The following is a 13617-nucleotide window of genomic DNA, read 5'->3' on the forward strand; positions in this document are numbered from 1 at the left end:
CCCAACAACAAACTTATTTCCCAGGAATTCAGATCAGACTTCTCAGCCTGTGAGAAGCACCTATTAAGTCAAGGAATTTTTAAATTAGGGCATTCAGCTGAGGGACTCTTCTTGAAAACTAATCCACTAAAACATGGTTCTTCAAAGAGGCAGCTTTTCCAGGACCTCCTATCCCATAGCATGGCAAACTCTTTTAAAACTACAAGTGCACCAATGCTGTGTAAACACACAACAGTAGAAAGTGGAATAATTACTTTTCCGTATCTCTCAAGTGTGTTCTGCAACACAGGACTGAATAAGACACTTTGTATTTCAGTCTTCCAGATTATGAATGTTCTTCTTGTTGGGGAGCAGACAGAGGCATCCTTAAACAAATATTTTCAACAGGGCCAATAAAAAAACATAAGTAAAGCTGCTTAATGGTGACCCAGTTTACAGATTCAGATTTAAAAACCAAACCTCAATCTCAGAACAGCATATTACATATTTCAATTCCAGCATTAACATCAAGCAGCACACATGTAGCAGTGAATAGTGATAATGGCCTAAAGAGAATTCCTGTACCTGCAATTACGGCTGTGCTTCAGCTGCACCATCCCCTCCTCCAACAAAATATTCTCCATATCTCAAAAAAAGTCTCTGTGTAGGTTTTGCCTTTTCTTTTGATATTAACCAGACTCCAAAGGAGTTTACAGGCTCATGCACATGGCTTAAATATTGGATAACATTACTTGTGAAGGTCAGAGAAGGGGCATGCTTATAGGGTTGAAATATTTTGAAGCTAAGTTCACAGAAGAGCATGGAGGCACTGCAGAACAGATTGTTTCACTGAGCACCTACCACCTCCTAATATGAGTAGGGAGTTGGGGATTCAGTTTTGCAGTACAAATACCTTCATCCCTCAAGAAAGAATATATGGTTTCTTTTCCAGGAGTTAATAATAAAAGCTTTGGCACTACAATGGAACAGTCAATGTGATATTCAAGCAGAAGATGCAACTGATCTAAAGGTAACAGGTCAGTGAAGGGCCTCCCTGAGCAAAGGAGAGAAATTGATGATAACAGATTAATTCAACTATGACAGCAGCAAGATGACAAGATGTGCTATAGGAATGTATTTCAATTTACATGAACACAAAGCTGCTTGAACACTTTCATAATTAAGTTCACAACTCAAACTTCTCACTTTGTGTGTTCATTGTACTGAAAAAATCTTTATAAATTTTAGTCACATCAGAGCTCTGCACACAAGATGTGCAATCACATTTGCTTTCTTAACAGCAAAACAGTCACTGTATATTCAGGTTTTATGGAGTGCACGGAAATCTAGCTGAAACTGGACAAACCCAGTATTTCTGAAATTTGAATCAAGAGGCACTGTACATTTACTCAAGGATCTCGGGCCTCCTTAAAACTGAAAAACCTCCTCTGTTTTAAGAACTCTAAAGACAGCCATTTCTCCCAGCTGCAATCCAAAAAGACTTTAAGCTACGAAGAGCTTGAAAACTCAATTTAGATAGATATTGAGAAGATATAATTTCTCAAGCACTTTTTTGGAGTATGCTTTCTCTCAGCTTAGCATTCCAGGTAATGAATGCAAGAGCCAAAAGTCAGAATCTGCTCTTCTGGCAAAGCTAAGCACTTCCTTCTTGAGCTCTGAAATGACCTTTTAGAAACAAGGCCATGGTGCCCTCTGTGGAACTTCCCAGATTCATGGAAGCAGCTGGAGGTCAATATGCCACAGCTAAGGTTAGATAGCCCATCACTTTTGAACATTATTTTCCTTCATAAGTTAGCAGCAGGCAGAGCTGACCTGCTGTACTCAGAGGGAACACTGCAGAGAGGAAAATGAAATCTGACCTTTTGAGAAGGTGCTGTGTAAGCAGAACACCTGGACCAATCTAGAGTAAAGCAACCTAGCTCAAAGATGCAACAGGCCCCAGACAGATTAAAAAAAAGATTTACCAGAGATTCTTGTTTTGTTCAAGATGCACCATCCCCTCCTCTGACAAAATATTCTCCATATCACAAAAAAAAGCCTCTGTGCAATTTTTCTGGGTCCAAAACTTATGAAAGAACTGAACATATGAAAGACTAGAGAGCTAATGGATCTAATACTAAAGATGATGACAATTTACACATAGCATGAGACGCAGCCTACAAATCTAGCTATTAACATTTAGCTTCAGTGACCTCTTCTGATAGTTGATGCCTTGTAAAATCATCACCAGCAGGAAAATTTTGGTAGTTCTGTGAATTATGCTGGTAATTAACCACATAGTGGCATGCTCAGCTAGTACCAATTTACCAAGCTCTCTTACAGTTTCCTTGCAAATCCACAACTTCATCTGAAGTAAGTAAAATTACTAGTTTAGAAAGCCAGATGTGGTTCCAGTTAGGTAACCCTGACACCAAGCTTCCATTGACTAGTGAAGAACACTCCCAGCACTCACTGCACTCTTCTTGAGCATGTTGCCACATCAATCAGCTCCAGTTCCAGAAAGACAAAAGCCTGTATGAATACCAAAGCCATCAGCAAGACCTACTGTTGATTTTGATGTCCAGTAGCTAGGGTTTGTTTTGGAGCTGAATAGCTGATTCAGTGCACTGACTGAAGGTGACCTCTGTGAGTGCTAAACCACCTTTCCACCCACAACTCTTCCAGCACAAATGGAAAAAAATGCACACTGAAGCTGTAATCCTTATCAAGAAGACTTCTGCATATTGCAATCACTAACATCAAAATATTCACATGTCCAGCCTGAAGTACACTTTAGGTCACTATTTATTTGTTTTTCCACAGCTACAGAGTATCAACCTCTATCCAGTTTTATTTGGCATCCTCATTCAGAACACAGTACAATTTCTCTCCCAGAAGTACTACTGATTTTAAAAATGTATAGTGCAGTGCCCAGAGGCAACTCATTAGGTAAACTAACAGCCTAAGACTCAGTAAAAGCACACATTTCAGCCACTGAAGTTTTCTCCTGCTACAAATTTAACATCACGAGATCAGAGCAGAACAAAACCACTAGTTTCTGTCCAAAAACTGACTGTCCCTATGAGGCTGCTCAGAATCCCTGCTGGCATGCTCTGCACTCCAGCACAACACTTGAGCCACATGGAGCAGGTTATGGGAAATGGGAGCACAAGCCAGGAACATGGCTTAAACTTGACCTACTTGCAGAGGAAGACATACGGAATGCCACATTGGATTAGGATGATTTGGCCCATTACAGCCTTATGGGGTTGTATGATGCTGCGTGCAGAGTCCTGATCAGACAAGCGGAAAGCAAAGGCATATTTTCCAAACAAGCCTTGCACGCATGCCCTTCCTGTGGAAAACATCCCCGACACATTACAGTGCCCCCCACCCCCTGGGCTGAGCCCAGGGGAAATGGAATAGAAATACTCAATGCAAGTAAATTCATCTCAGCACCAAAGAAAGTTCCCCTCTCACACCTGGAAGAAAAACTGCATTAACAAAGATGTTGCTTGCAACTGGTGAGCAGCTGCAGAACTTTCATTATAGGTAAACCACTACAAAGGTGTTCATAAGTGATATTTTCTAATTTTTTTTGTTCTATTGTATAAATAATATGCTTTCAAAAGAGTTAAAAAAAAAGTTAAATACATTAAAAAATTTGTTTGTGGTCCCTGAAGAAAATCTGCTTTAAGAGAACATCAGCTTATCTTTTGGACATGTATAGGCTATTTCCAGTACTAAAATCCACAGTATGAAAACTGCACTCCCTGAAAATCTCATATGTAGTTAAGCACATCACTATATGGAAAGCATATCCAATGAAGAACAAAGATTTTGTTCCAGGGATTTGACTTTTAAATTTTCATTTGGTTATGTAAGTGTGGCATAAACCTCCAATTCAGAGATACTTTTGGCAAAATAGGAAGCAAAAAACATGCATAGCATTAGAAGTCTAGCATTAGAGTGGAATACCACCATGTTATAACACTTGCAGTGTTACTACATAAACAAAACACTGTACGTCTCCCTGTACTGTTTTTTCTAGAAGGATAATCCTATCAGCCTGTTTCAAGGCTTATTGAACAGTATCTAGCCATGAACAGGAAGAAGGATAAAAAAAAAAAAAAGAGAGAAGCAAAAAGAAATGAGGCAGCAGATAGGTGTCTGCTCACATCAGCTGAATCCAAGGCAGCCCTTAGCAACACATGGCATCACAGCCTGGCAGCCTATGGGAGCTCCTGTGCCTTTCTCTGCCAATGGAGCAGCAAAGCTCCACAGCCAGTGAGGACACTTCTGCCCTCAGCCTGAAATGCTAGACTGCTGCAGAGATGGAGACAGGCTGGTGAAATGCACTGCAGGAATCACTCTCTGATGGCTGCAACATTCTCCCTGGATACAAACATGTTTTTCCTAGACTAATGCATATTTATTTATCTTCTGAATAGTGCTTGAGCAGCAGAGATGCCTTCTGACACAGTCTAATTTAATCTATTATTTCAGTGGTTTTTTTAAGTAATAAGGATAATCTTCCATGATACAAAATCCCTAAGTAATGTCATACATACTAGAAAAAAAATAGAGTCAATATTTTAAAAATAGTAGCTATCACTCATTATCACCAGTAGATTTAGGAAGGAGAAGCTTTAGGAGGTAAGTGCCATTAGCTTGAAGCAAGTTATATTTTGGATAAGCTGGTTTCATATTCAGGATTCGTCACAGCTCTAGTAACATCACTAATATTAAAGGTACCAGCTCAAATTATGTCACCTGTGTAAATCTGCTGAATCAAACGACACATGAGTGAAGTGCCAGAGCCACCCCCAGTTCTGCAAAAAACACAGTTTTCCTTCATTGATGGACAAGTTTTTCAAGCAAGCATTAAGATTTCAGCAGTTTTTACAGACAGTTTTGGGACAGAGCTCCCAGTCCAAACCCACGCCCAGACCTGCAACACGGCTCTGCACTGCTGACACCCAGTGGCCACAAACCATGGACTGAAAACCAACCACAAGAAGAGTAAAATACATGAAGGCTAAAAATTCCCCTCCAAACCCCCTAAAACAGCCTGTATATTGGGGCTTCAATCATTAGCATCTTATCTGAAAACAAATTATACAGTCAGATAGGAAATGTTTTTGTACAGGAAAGTAAGTATTCAGACTACTGAAGAGCTGTTTGAAGCTGCCTCTGATGTCAATTCATTTGGCTAAACTGACTTTGATACAATAACCTGTTTTAGCTGCAGTTGTTTTGGTTTTTTGTTTTTTTGGGATCACACATCATCAATAAAGCCTCCTTTAGAACAAAACTGAATTCAAAACTTGTCATATCAGGAGGATGGAGGTCTGCCAGGGAAAACAGGCTAGTGAATAGACTCGCATTCCTCAAAACCAGAATTGTAAAGTATGGTCAGAGGAGTGTTTATTCAGTCCATTTTTTCTCTTAGAGGAAACCAAGGGAAAGGCACTGAAGAACACACAGTTTCTTTAGAAGTAGTCGTAGAGCCTTGTTAATTTGGGAACATTTTAGTGGTACAGCTGACACTGAATAATGTATTTGACAGGGGCTACAATAAAATAACTAAGCATGCTCACCAAAGCCTGGAATAAACCCAATTTGTCTGGAAGAATTACGCTTGTTTTTAAAACAGAACTTGTATTGAATAGGGCAGAGACTATGCTCCAGAAATCTGCTCTGATTTACTCTTCAACAAATAACTGCACAATTTTTCCAAGCGTGAACCTGGGGTTAAAAAATAATTAATTACGCTTTCCTTTTTCAAAAGGACACAAGCCCAACACGCTTTGGCTTAATTCTGCAAAATGCTCTTTTTAATTCCGTGACATCGCAGCCATGGGGAAAACGTACATTTTCCATTCAGTTCAGGGACACTTCCACTGGAGGGCAGTTCACACTCTGCTCTCTCCTTCAGCGCCGGGGAGTACAGAGCCAGCTCATGAGTTTCTCGTGATCTTTTTCAAGCCCCTGACTACAGTCCCTCATAATTATTCTTACAATTACACAGTAATTCTATTCCCAGGTAAATGGGAAATCACCGGACAAGACGGAACGCTGCCACTGCAGCGCGGCGATTCCCCGGCAGGGGGCGCCGCCCCCCCGCTGGATCGGCCGGAGCCAGGGAAGCGGGAGCAGCGCCCGAGGGATCCCGGCCGCTGCCAGTACACGGGGAGCGTTTTTATTAGGACATAAAGACACAAAAAAACCCCGTTCAGTAAGAGCTGCGGCAGATTTACACTTTTTATATTCTTTTACACAAAAACTGCTCACTCTATGAAAGATGACATGCCTTTAGAACTATGTGTTATACTACCACATTACTAAGAAAGTTTCATATTTCCAGGATGTCAGCCTATAATTTAAGAACCCTCAACCTCTCATCTCCAAAAAAAAAACCAAGCCAAACAATAATTTGTATGATAAAGTCCTTCTCCTGCCAATCACATCTGTATAACGAAAAAAAGCAAAACCCCAACCAGAAAAAAAAAAAAGACCAAAAACCCCAAAACCAAATCTGCAAGTTTTATCTAAATGCTAAAAAAAGAAGTATGTTTTCAGTTCCTAATTTCTTAACTAGTCCAGTTGATGTGCCATTTTCCAGTTGTTATTTCACATGAGAAACAGCACTCCTCTTCCAGCCTAGTTTGATTTGGAAATGGTTTCCTTTCAGAGGAGCTGAATTCCCATCTATCAGACTGCCACACGTGTCACTACCAGAGCTGGGTGAAGCTGCACTGAGGATCCCACAGCCAGTGCTGCCATCTAATGCACCAGGACAAGTACAAGCACCCACATCGCTCTGCAACACTCAGGTAAAATAATAGAGTTCAGTTCCAAAATGTTGCATCCCTTCAGTGCCTTGACTTGCAACCCTGCACTAACGATGCCATGACAAATTACCTCGTCATCAAGCTGATGGATATAAATAGCCATTAACATATTCCATTTCAAGGGACTTCTACTGGAATGTCACAGTGCTAAACCACAAACCTTGTGTGCATGAACCTGACACTGTCCATCTGAGAATTCAGTTCAGTGACACAGCAGCTCTGAAGTATCAAGGAGGAAAGGAAGGCCTGTGGCCTTCCAAGTGATGGAGCTGGAAGGACAGGTTTCCCTATTTCAGGACAGCTTTCTGAGTATTCTGTGGACTTTCCTTTTCTGAGACACCAGTCAGACACAGTATGTTTGCAGGATACAGAAGGCTAATGAAGCACATCAAGATGATGATGGTACAACAGAGGATGAGTAGTACGAAGATGCTCCTTCCCATCCCATCTGTTTTCAGAAACAGTAACAAATAGATAGGCATTAGGCAGGGAAGAGGGATAAAACTGGTCTTTACATGGTTGTTTATTTATTTGAAGTTTCAAATGCAACTAATTTCAAGATCAAGGACCTATAGCCATTTTTGTCACATCCAGTTACTTCTTCAGAGCCCCTCAAAACACATACCACCAACTACTTTTACTGAACCTGGATAGTTTTTCTTGTTGGAAAGCAAGTGTTAAAAAACTCCCAACTAAATTAAAAAAAAAAAAAAAACACACCTGACCTGACTGGTCCAGATTTCTCTAGTTGTGCAAATATGTTAACCTTTTTATCCCATTTTCCATTTCTCCCATCATCTCAAATTTTATTTTAACCTTAAAATCAAACTAAAGGTACCCAGTAAGGTTAAGATATAAGACAATTAATTCTCATCTTTCTGTTGGAAATATGGAGAAACATTTGCTATTCTTCAATGATATCATACACTGAAATCCATTAAGATCACTAACAAATATACAGAATATCATGCAGAGTAATGATTTTCTGCAGTGGTCTACCTGTGAATTCCACAAGTCCAGCTCATCTCATCTTACAAGAAGTTTTCAGCAGTTCCTGGGGAAAACCAGGTACATAGGCAGAATGGAAAGACATTAAAAATACTGAACACCTTTAATAATCACATGTGGCTCTAAAAAATACTCCACCTGAAAATACATACTAGAACCACAAATATCCCTTCTCCTACTATTCCTTAAGCAGCTGCTCACACAAAGGTTTAGATTTTTAACCTATTCAACAGCAACATCTAGGTTCAGCTTGCCCCATTCTTTAAAGCTTAACCAAACTCTCCCAGTCCTCAGTTCCTTACTTTCCATGTTGCTTAGGTAGGGTTTGCCAGTCCTTCCCAACTCTGAACACTGCTGATTCCCTGATGGCTTATGATGCTGTCAAGCATCTGGCAGCTAACTTTGTCTTGGCAGATCTGGTGAAGTTGAAAGCATCAGAAGCCTGACACCCTTGCTTCTGCTGAAGTGGACACCATTATCTTGACTTACAAACATTCTCCCTTCAATACCTGAAACACTCTTGGTTCACAGTTTTTTCAAAGAAAACAGAAGTTATTTGCCACATGCTGTAGTCATTTGCTGGATAGCATTCTTCTTCCTGCAGGCAGTATCATTCCCAGCAATGCAGTCTGAGTTTTCCTAGCTTTTCTGGATGATTTTCACCTTCCTAAGCAAAAGCAGCACTGCCCTAGTAGAGGAATAAGTGGAGGTTGTGGAAGGATGTGCAAAATCAAGTGCATACATGCAGAGAGAAGAAAGATGATGATCCTGGAGCCTGGACTTGCATAGAGGGACCATGGTCTGACTCACTTCAGTGACTTTTATAATGTTTAATTTGTAAATGCACACAGTGCTGTAAATTAAACGTCTGCACTAGTTTCAGCTGCAGCTTTAACAATACCCTCAAGGACTTTGTAAGTAAAGCTATTACAGAAAAAAGGTACTACTGCTACTCCCCCAGGGCCTGTGGAGGACCCTGCACCAGAGCAGGTGGATGCCCAAAGGAGGCTGAGAACCTGTGGGAAGCCCATGATGGACCCATGGGCCTCCTGGCAGGACCTGTGGGGGACCCACACTGGAGCAGCCTGGTCCTGCAGGACTGCACCCCACAGAAGGGACCAACACTGGAGCAGTCTGTGAAGAACTGTTGCCCTTGGGAAGGACTCGTGTTGGAAAAGTTTCTGGAGGATAGTGTCCTGTGGGAGGGACATCCCACATTGGAACAGGGAAGGGCTCCTCTCCCTGAGGAGGAAGCAGCAGCAGCAACAGCCTGTGATGCTCTGATTGTAACCCCCATTCCTCACCTCCCCTGACTGAGCAGAGGGGTGAAGTAAAGAACTGGGGATAAAGCTAAGCCTAGTAAGGAAGGAGGAGTGGGGGGAAGGAGCTCTAAATCAAATGGTAATAAATTCAACTAATTATCCTAAGCCGAGTCTGTTTTGTCCATGACAGTAACTGGTGAAGGATCTCCCCCACCCTTATCTCAATCCATGAGCTTTTTGTAGTATTTTGTCTCCCTTCTCCAACTCAGAAGGCTTTGGCGGGCACCTGGTATCTAGCCTGGAGTAACCCTCAACACAAATCCATTTAAGCAACCCCCCAGAATTCAATGGCTTTTTGATGATTAATCAAAAACAGAAGAAAAATAAATCCTACCTCACATTTGGTACCATTACCTTCCCAATGTGACAGAAGATTAATAGCTGTGCTGGCAAAGCACAATAAACATGAAGTATAACACAGACACTCTATGAAGTAGCTTAGATGACAAGCAGCAGGTTATAAAACCAAGAGCTAAAACCTTCACATGAGCATGTGCTACCTCTTCAGTCCCACAAGCTGGTTCAGAGTACTGGTTTCTGGCATAAGGGATCTGGTTCAGTTACACAGTAGCTTTACTAAAAAGACAGAGAGAAAAACCACCAAAACATTATCTCCCCATTCAAATAGTTCAAGAAGTTGCACAGTTTTCTAGGGTAAGTTCACACAAATGGCCAAACCACTTTGTGTGTAATGGAAATGCCTTTTTTGAAGTAATGACACTTCACATCACTCTGGTGAAAAATTTTCAAAATCAGCCTCACCAGGCTCTGTGGTTAGGCCCTGTGGAAGCAAAAATCAAATCCCTGTAGCCTGGTTTAGCATCTTTAAACAGAGAGACATAAATTCAGCCAGGGATCAGGACTCCCAGAGAACACTACAAATTTCAAGAGTTCTTGAAGAAAAATAGGGAGAACAAGTTCTGGAAGGGAAAATTACTAATACTGAGAGTCCCATTTTCTGTCCTTTAACACACTACAATATTGCTTATTTGTCAGCAGTTTTCAAGCAGGTTAAGTTTCAATTCTTACCTACAGCCAGTGCTGCACTCTGTTCTTGGCCCCCAGTCTGTTTTAAAAGAAAAAAGAGATTATGGAAATTAATTTTTTTTACACTAAAAGTCTTAAATGCGATGCAATGTGACCTTGGAAAAGCAAACACACATCTGTTCAAGACATGTTCTTGCGTATGTACTTGATAAACATAGTACTGGATCCATCACCACTGGGACTTTTAAAAACTATGCCAAGAAAATGTAATTCAGAACTGTGTTTTATCTCTAGGCATACAAATAAACAAGGAATGCCATTATTTGACAATGAGTGTGCTTCCAGAGAAAAATGCTGCCATATTAGACAATGCATAAACACACAAATTCCAAAATAAATTTAATAACTAAAGAGTCAAAGCTGCAATAAAATACCAGTGGCAAACTGTTCTACTCGCATTTCACATTGCTTTAACAAGAAAATCACACAAGATTCTAATCCAACCACACAAATGTGCACTTGAAAAAATTAAAGGCTTGCATGCTGACCTCCAGAGAAGGCACTTGCAAGTCACCACTGAAAATCATTTGCTTAACAAAGAAAACTAGTGTTCTTGGACAGCCTCAGTGTGCTGCACACATCATTACCACCATCCTAACATGGTGAAATAGTTATGTTAATAGTACAGTTTAAAGGAGAAGATATGGAGTATTACAGCAACTCAAAGCTTCACAGGAAAATACAGTATAACATTAGCCAGAGAACGCTCTGCAGATATACAGCAGCACAGGCAAGAAGCAGAGTGAAGACCACAGTGAGAATGACTCTTCACAACCCAGAGAACTGAACATAAGCAAAAACACAACTGTAGAAATTTAACTCTCCATTATTTCCACTGCATGCATCTCTCTCAAAGAAATTTTCCCCTTGACCAGACTTGAGTACTTGAGTATGGGTAACAGCTGCTTTTGCCTTTGCCTATTGACTTCAGCTTCCCCTTACTTTCTCAGAAATAAGCAACAGCCAGTACTTCAGGACAAAAACATGATTAACAGCACTGTCTTTGTAGGAGCTGCTGCAACTCCCTAAAATGCACCCACTCTCATTAGGCATATTTTAAATATGTTTTTTTTTTTCTTCTCATGACTTCAGCCTGCTCAATTTGTGCTTTGAGACAGCTCAACAGAAATAAAACTCTGGAAATTGCTAGTCCCCTGCAGGTCAGGGCTGAACACAACTGGCATTGCAAAGAGAAACTGAAACCAAAGTGTCACCCAACACTACTGTAATAAGCTAATTTTCTGACAAAGAGTGAAAGAAAAGTCAGATAGGACTGAGCTATAAACAAAAACAAGAATTTTAAATTCATTAGAATGAGCAGACTATAGAAATAAATTTGAAAAAGGAAAAAAAGCCAACTGTAGCAGCTAGCTTAGGGACTTTGGAAAAAAAAACTCCTCTAATGGTACTAATTCATCTCTACAGAAATACACTTATTTCCAAGTGATAGAATTATTAGGGAAAAAAAATGAGGTCAGGTCTTTCCATCTTTCTGGACACAATGCTGCACACACAGAGACATAAGCACTTACCACCTGCAAGAACAACGTGCTGATGCTCAGGTGCCTTGTCCTGAAGGCTTCAATGAATGAGTGGAAGTTAATAATTAACAAAGCCTTCTAGGACTCCTGTGGTAATGAAGGCAGGAGGAGAATAGTAAAGGCATAAGGGAAAAGGGAAGCAGCCAGGAAAGCTGAGAATTACAGGTCAGTTGGACTATCATCAATAACAGGCAATGGGATGTTAGCACAGGAATCCATTAACTGGTTTCCTGTCTTTCAGTACCTATGAACAAGCCTTTGTGCAAAACAGCTCACACTGAGCACCACTGATGCTGTTGCTTGGTTTATACTGGCAAGCTAATAGGTATTTGATTTTTTTGCATAGTGTGATTTCACATCACAGTACTTTATATTTAGAGGTTAGCACTGAGCAATATAGTACAGCACTGCCTAAATGGGTAGGAAATTGACTTGATCTCTAGTCAGGGAGAAACACCAGCAAAGACGCATTAAAAATACAGATGTGAAATGATTGGTAGAATGGATTCTTTACAGAATTAATGTCTGCACTTTGGATGCACCTTAATTTAGACTAAAGAGTTTCTAAATGAAGAACTCTTGAAGGCTCAACATGAACTGGGTTTTCATGCTGGGATAGAGGATTTGCAAAACCTCTGAGCTTCCTTCTCACTTCTCCTCAAGGTTTAGATCTGCAGATTATTATAGAAATACCACAAATAGGCACAAAATGAGACATGTAAACTATACAACTTAATAGGTAGTGAAAATTAAATAATTCAGACCCAGCATTTTTCAATTCCTTGTGATTCTGAGGTAGTAAAATATTTAATGTTACATTACAGAGAAAAAAATTCTGGGCAAGAAAATTAACTTTGCTCAATAGGTAACAGCTTATGGAGTCAAACAGCAGAAAGATTAATGCATTCTATCTCAGGGATCTCATTTACACACACAACTCCTTCCCTTGAACTGCAGCCTAACTTCACCACAGCACAAATAGGCCAAAGCATATGCCAATATCTCAGGCCAACTACAACAGAAATTCAAAGAACTGTCACAACAGTTGAAGAACCAAAATGGAAGACCGTCCAGAGTCATCAGAGAGGGACAGAGACTCATCTAAAATGTAACACAACAGAAACAAAACCAAGCATCATTCCGTTTGTCAGAGCAAAAGCCTGTAGCTGACAAGTCAAATGGTACCTGGATAAAAAAGATGCAGTAAATAAACTTTCATCAATGATGTAGTTTCATCATTCACAATGGAGAAAAAAAACTCAATGAAAACAAGATAACCACTGAGTAAGCCCTGTGCTTTGGGCATCCACCTCATATTGAACTGATGCTGCTTAACTCAGCAATACATGAAGAGATTTCACATGCGAACAGCGAACCATTAACTTCCAGTATGAAACCACTGCCTTCTGCCCAGCTCTGGCTGGACTAAGGAGCCTCTACACTCAGACACAGACTTGTCAGTGGCTGTCAGTCATGATTTGCTACAAGAATGATGATTTCTCAGGCTTTCCAGCACTCAGGTTCTGAAAACACTGAGTGGTAAGAAATAATAATCAACAGCTTTGCACCAAGAATCTAAATTACTTTCTGTCTACTCAACTGGTATCTCAGCTCATCAGGGAGCTTCAGAAAGTATTAACTTCAGAAAGCTTACAACACTTACTAGCAAAAGCATGCATGGGATTAATGTACTCTACATGAAATACTGGGCAGCCAGACTAAAGCTGTTTTCAAAACACAATAGACTGCTACTTTGACAGAGTAAATGTTTCAATTCTTAGTTTGCAGTTTCTTAGTTTGCAGTTCAAGCTTGCACCAGACTCCTCTTGGTAAGTACCACCAAACTGAAATCCATGTGAACCAGCT

General features: G+C 40.4%; 1 protein-coding gene across 10 annotated transcripts in view; it reads right to left on the reverse strand.

Annotated features, from left to right (window-relative positions):
* The window catches only part of CYRIB (CYFIP related Rac1 interactor B), a 95700-nt gene that overhangs the window by 19542 nt on the left and 62541 nt on the right, over positions 1–13617 (reverse strand). For 4 of the 10 annotated variants that reach the window (XM_085572573.1, XM_021542351.3, XM_021542352.4 and 1 more), the window contains exon 3: positions 10193–10229. The exons of 5 other annotated variants lie outside the window; for them this stretch is intronic. Coding sequence is in view for 1 of the 5 variants with exons in the window: in XM_085572571.1 (XP_085428697.1) it covers positions 6994–7022 (29 nt within the window). In the remaining 4 variants the exon portion in view is untranslated. One more of the 10 variants, XM_085572571.1, reaches the window with a different exon arrangement.

The sequence above is a fragment of the Lonchura striata genome, chromosome 2 (genome assembly GCF_050655825.1).
Source record: "Lonchura striata isolate lonStrDom1 chromosome 2, ASM5065582v1, whole genome shotgun sequence".
NCBI classification, from domain to species: Eukaryota; Metazoa; Chordata; class Aves; order Passeriformes; family Estrildidae; genus Lonchura; species Lonchura striata.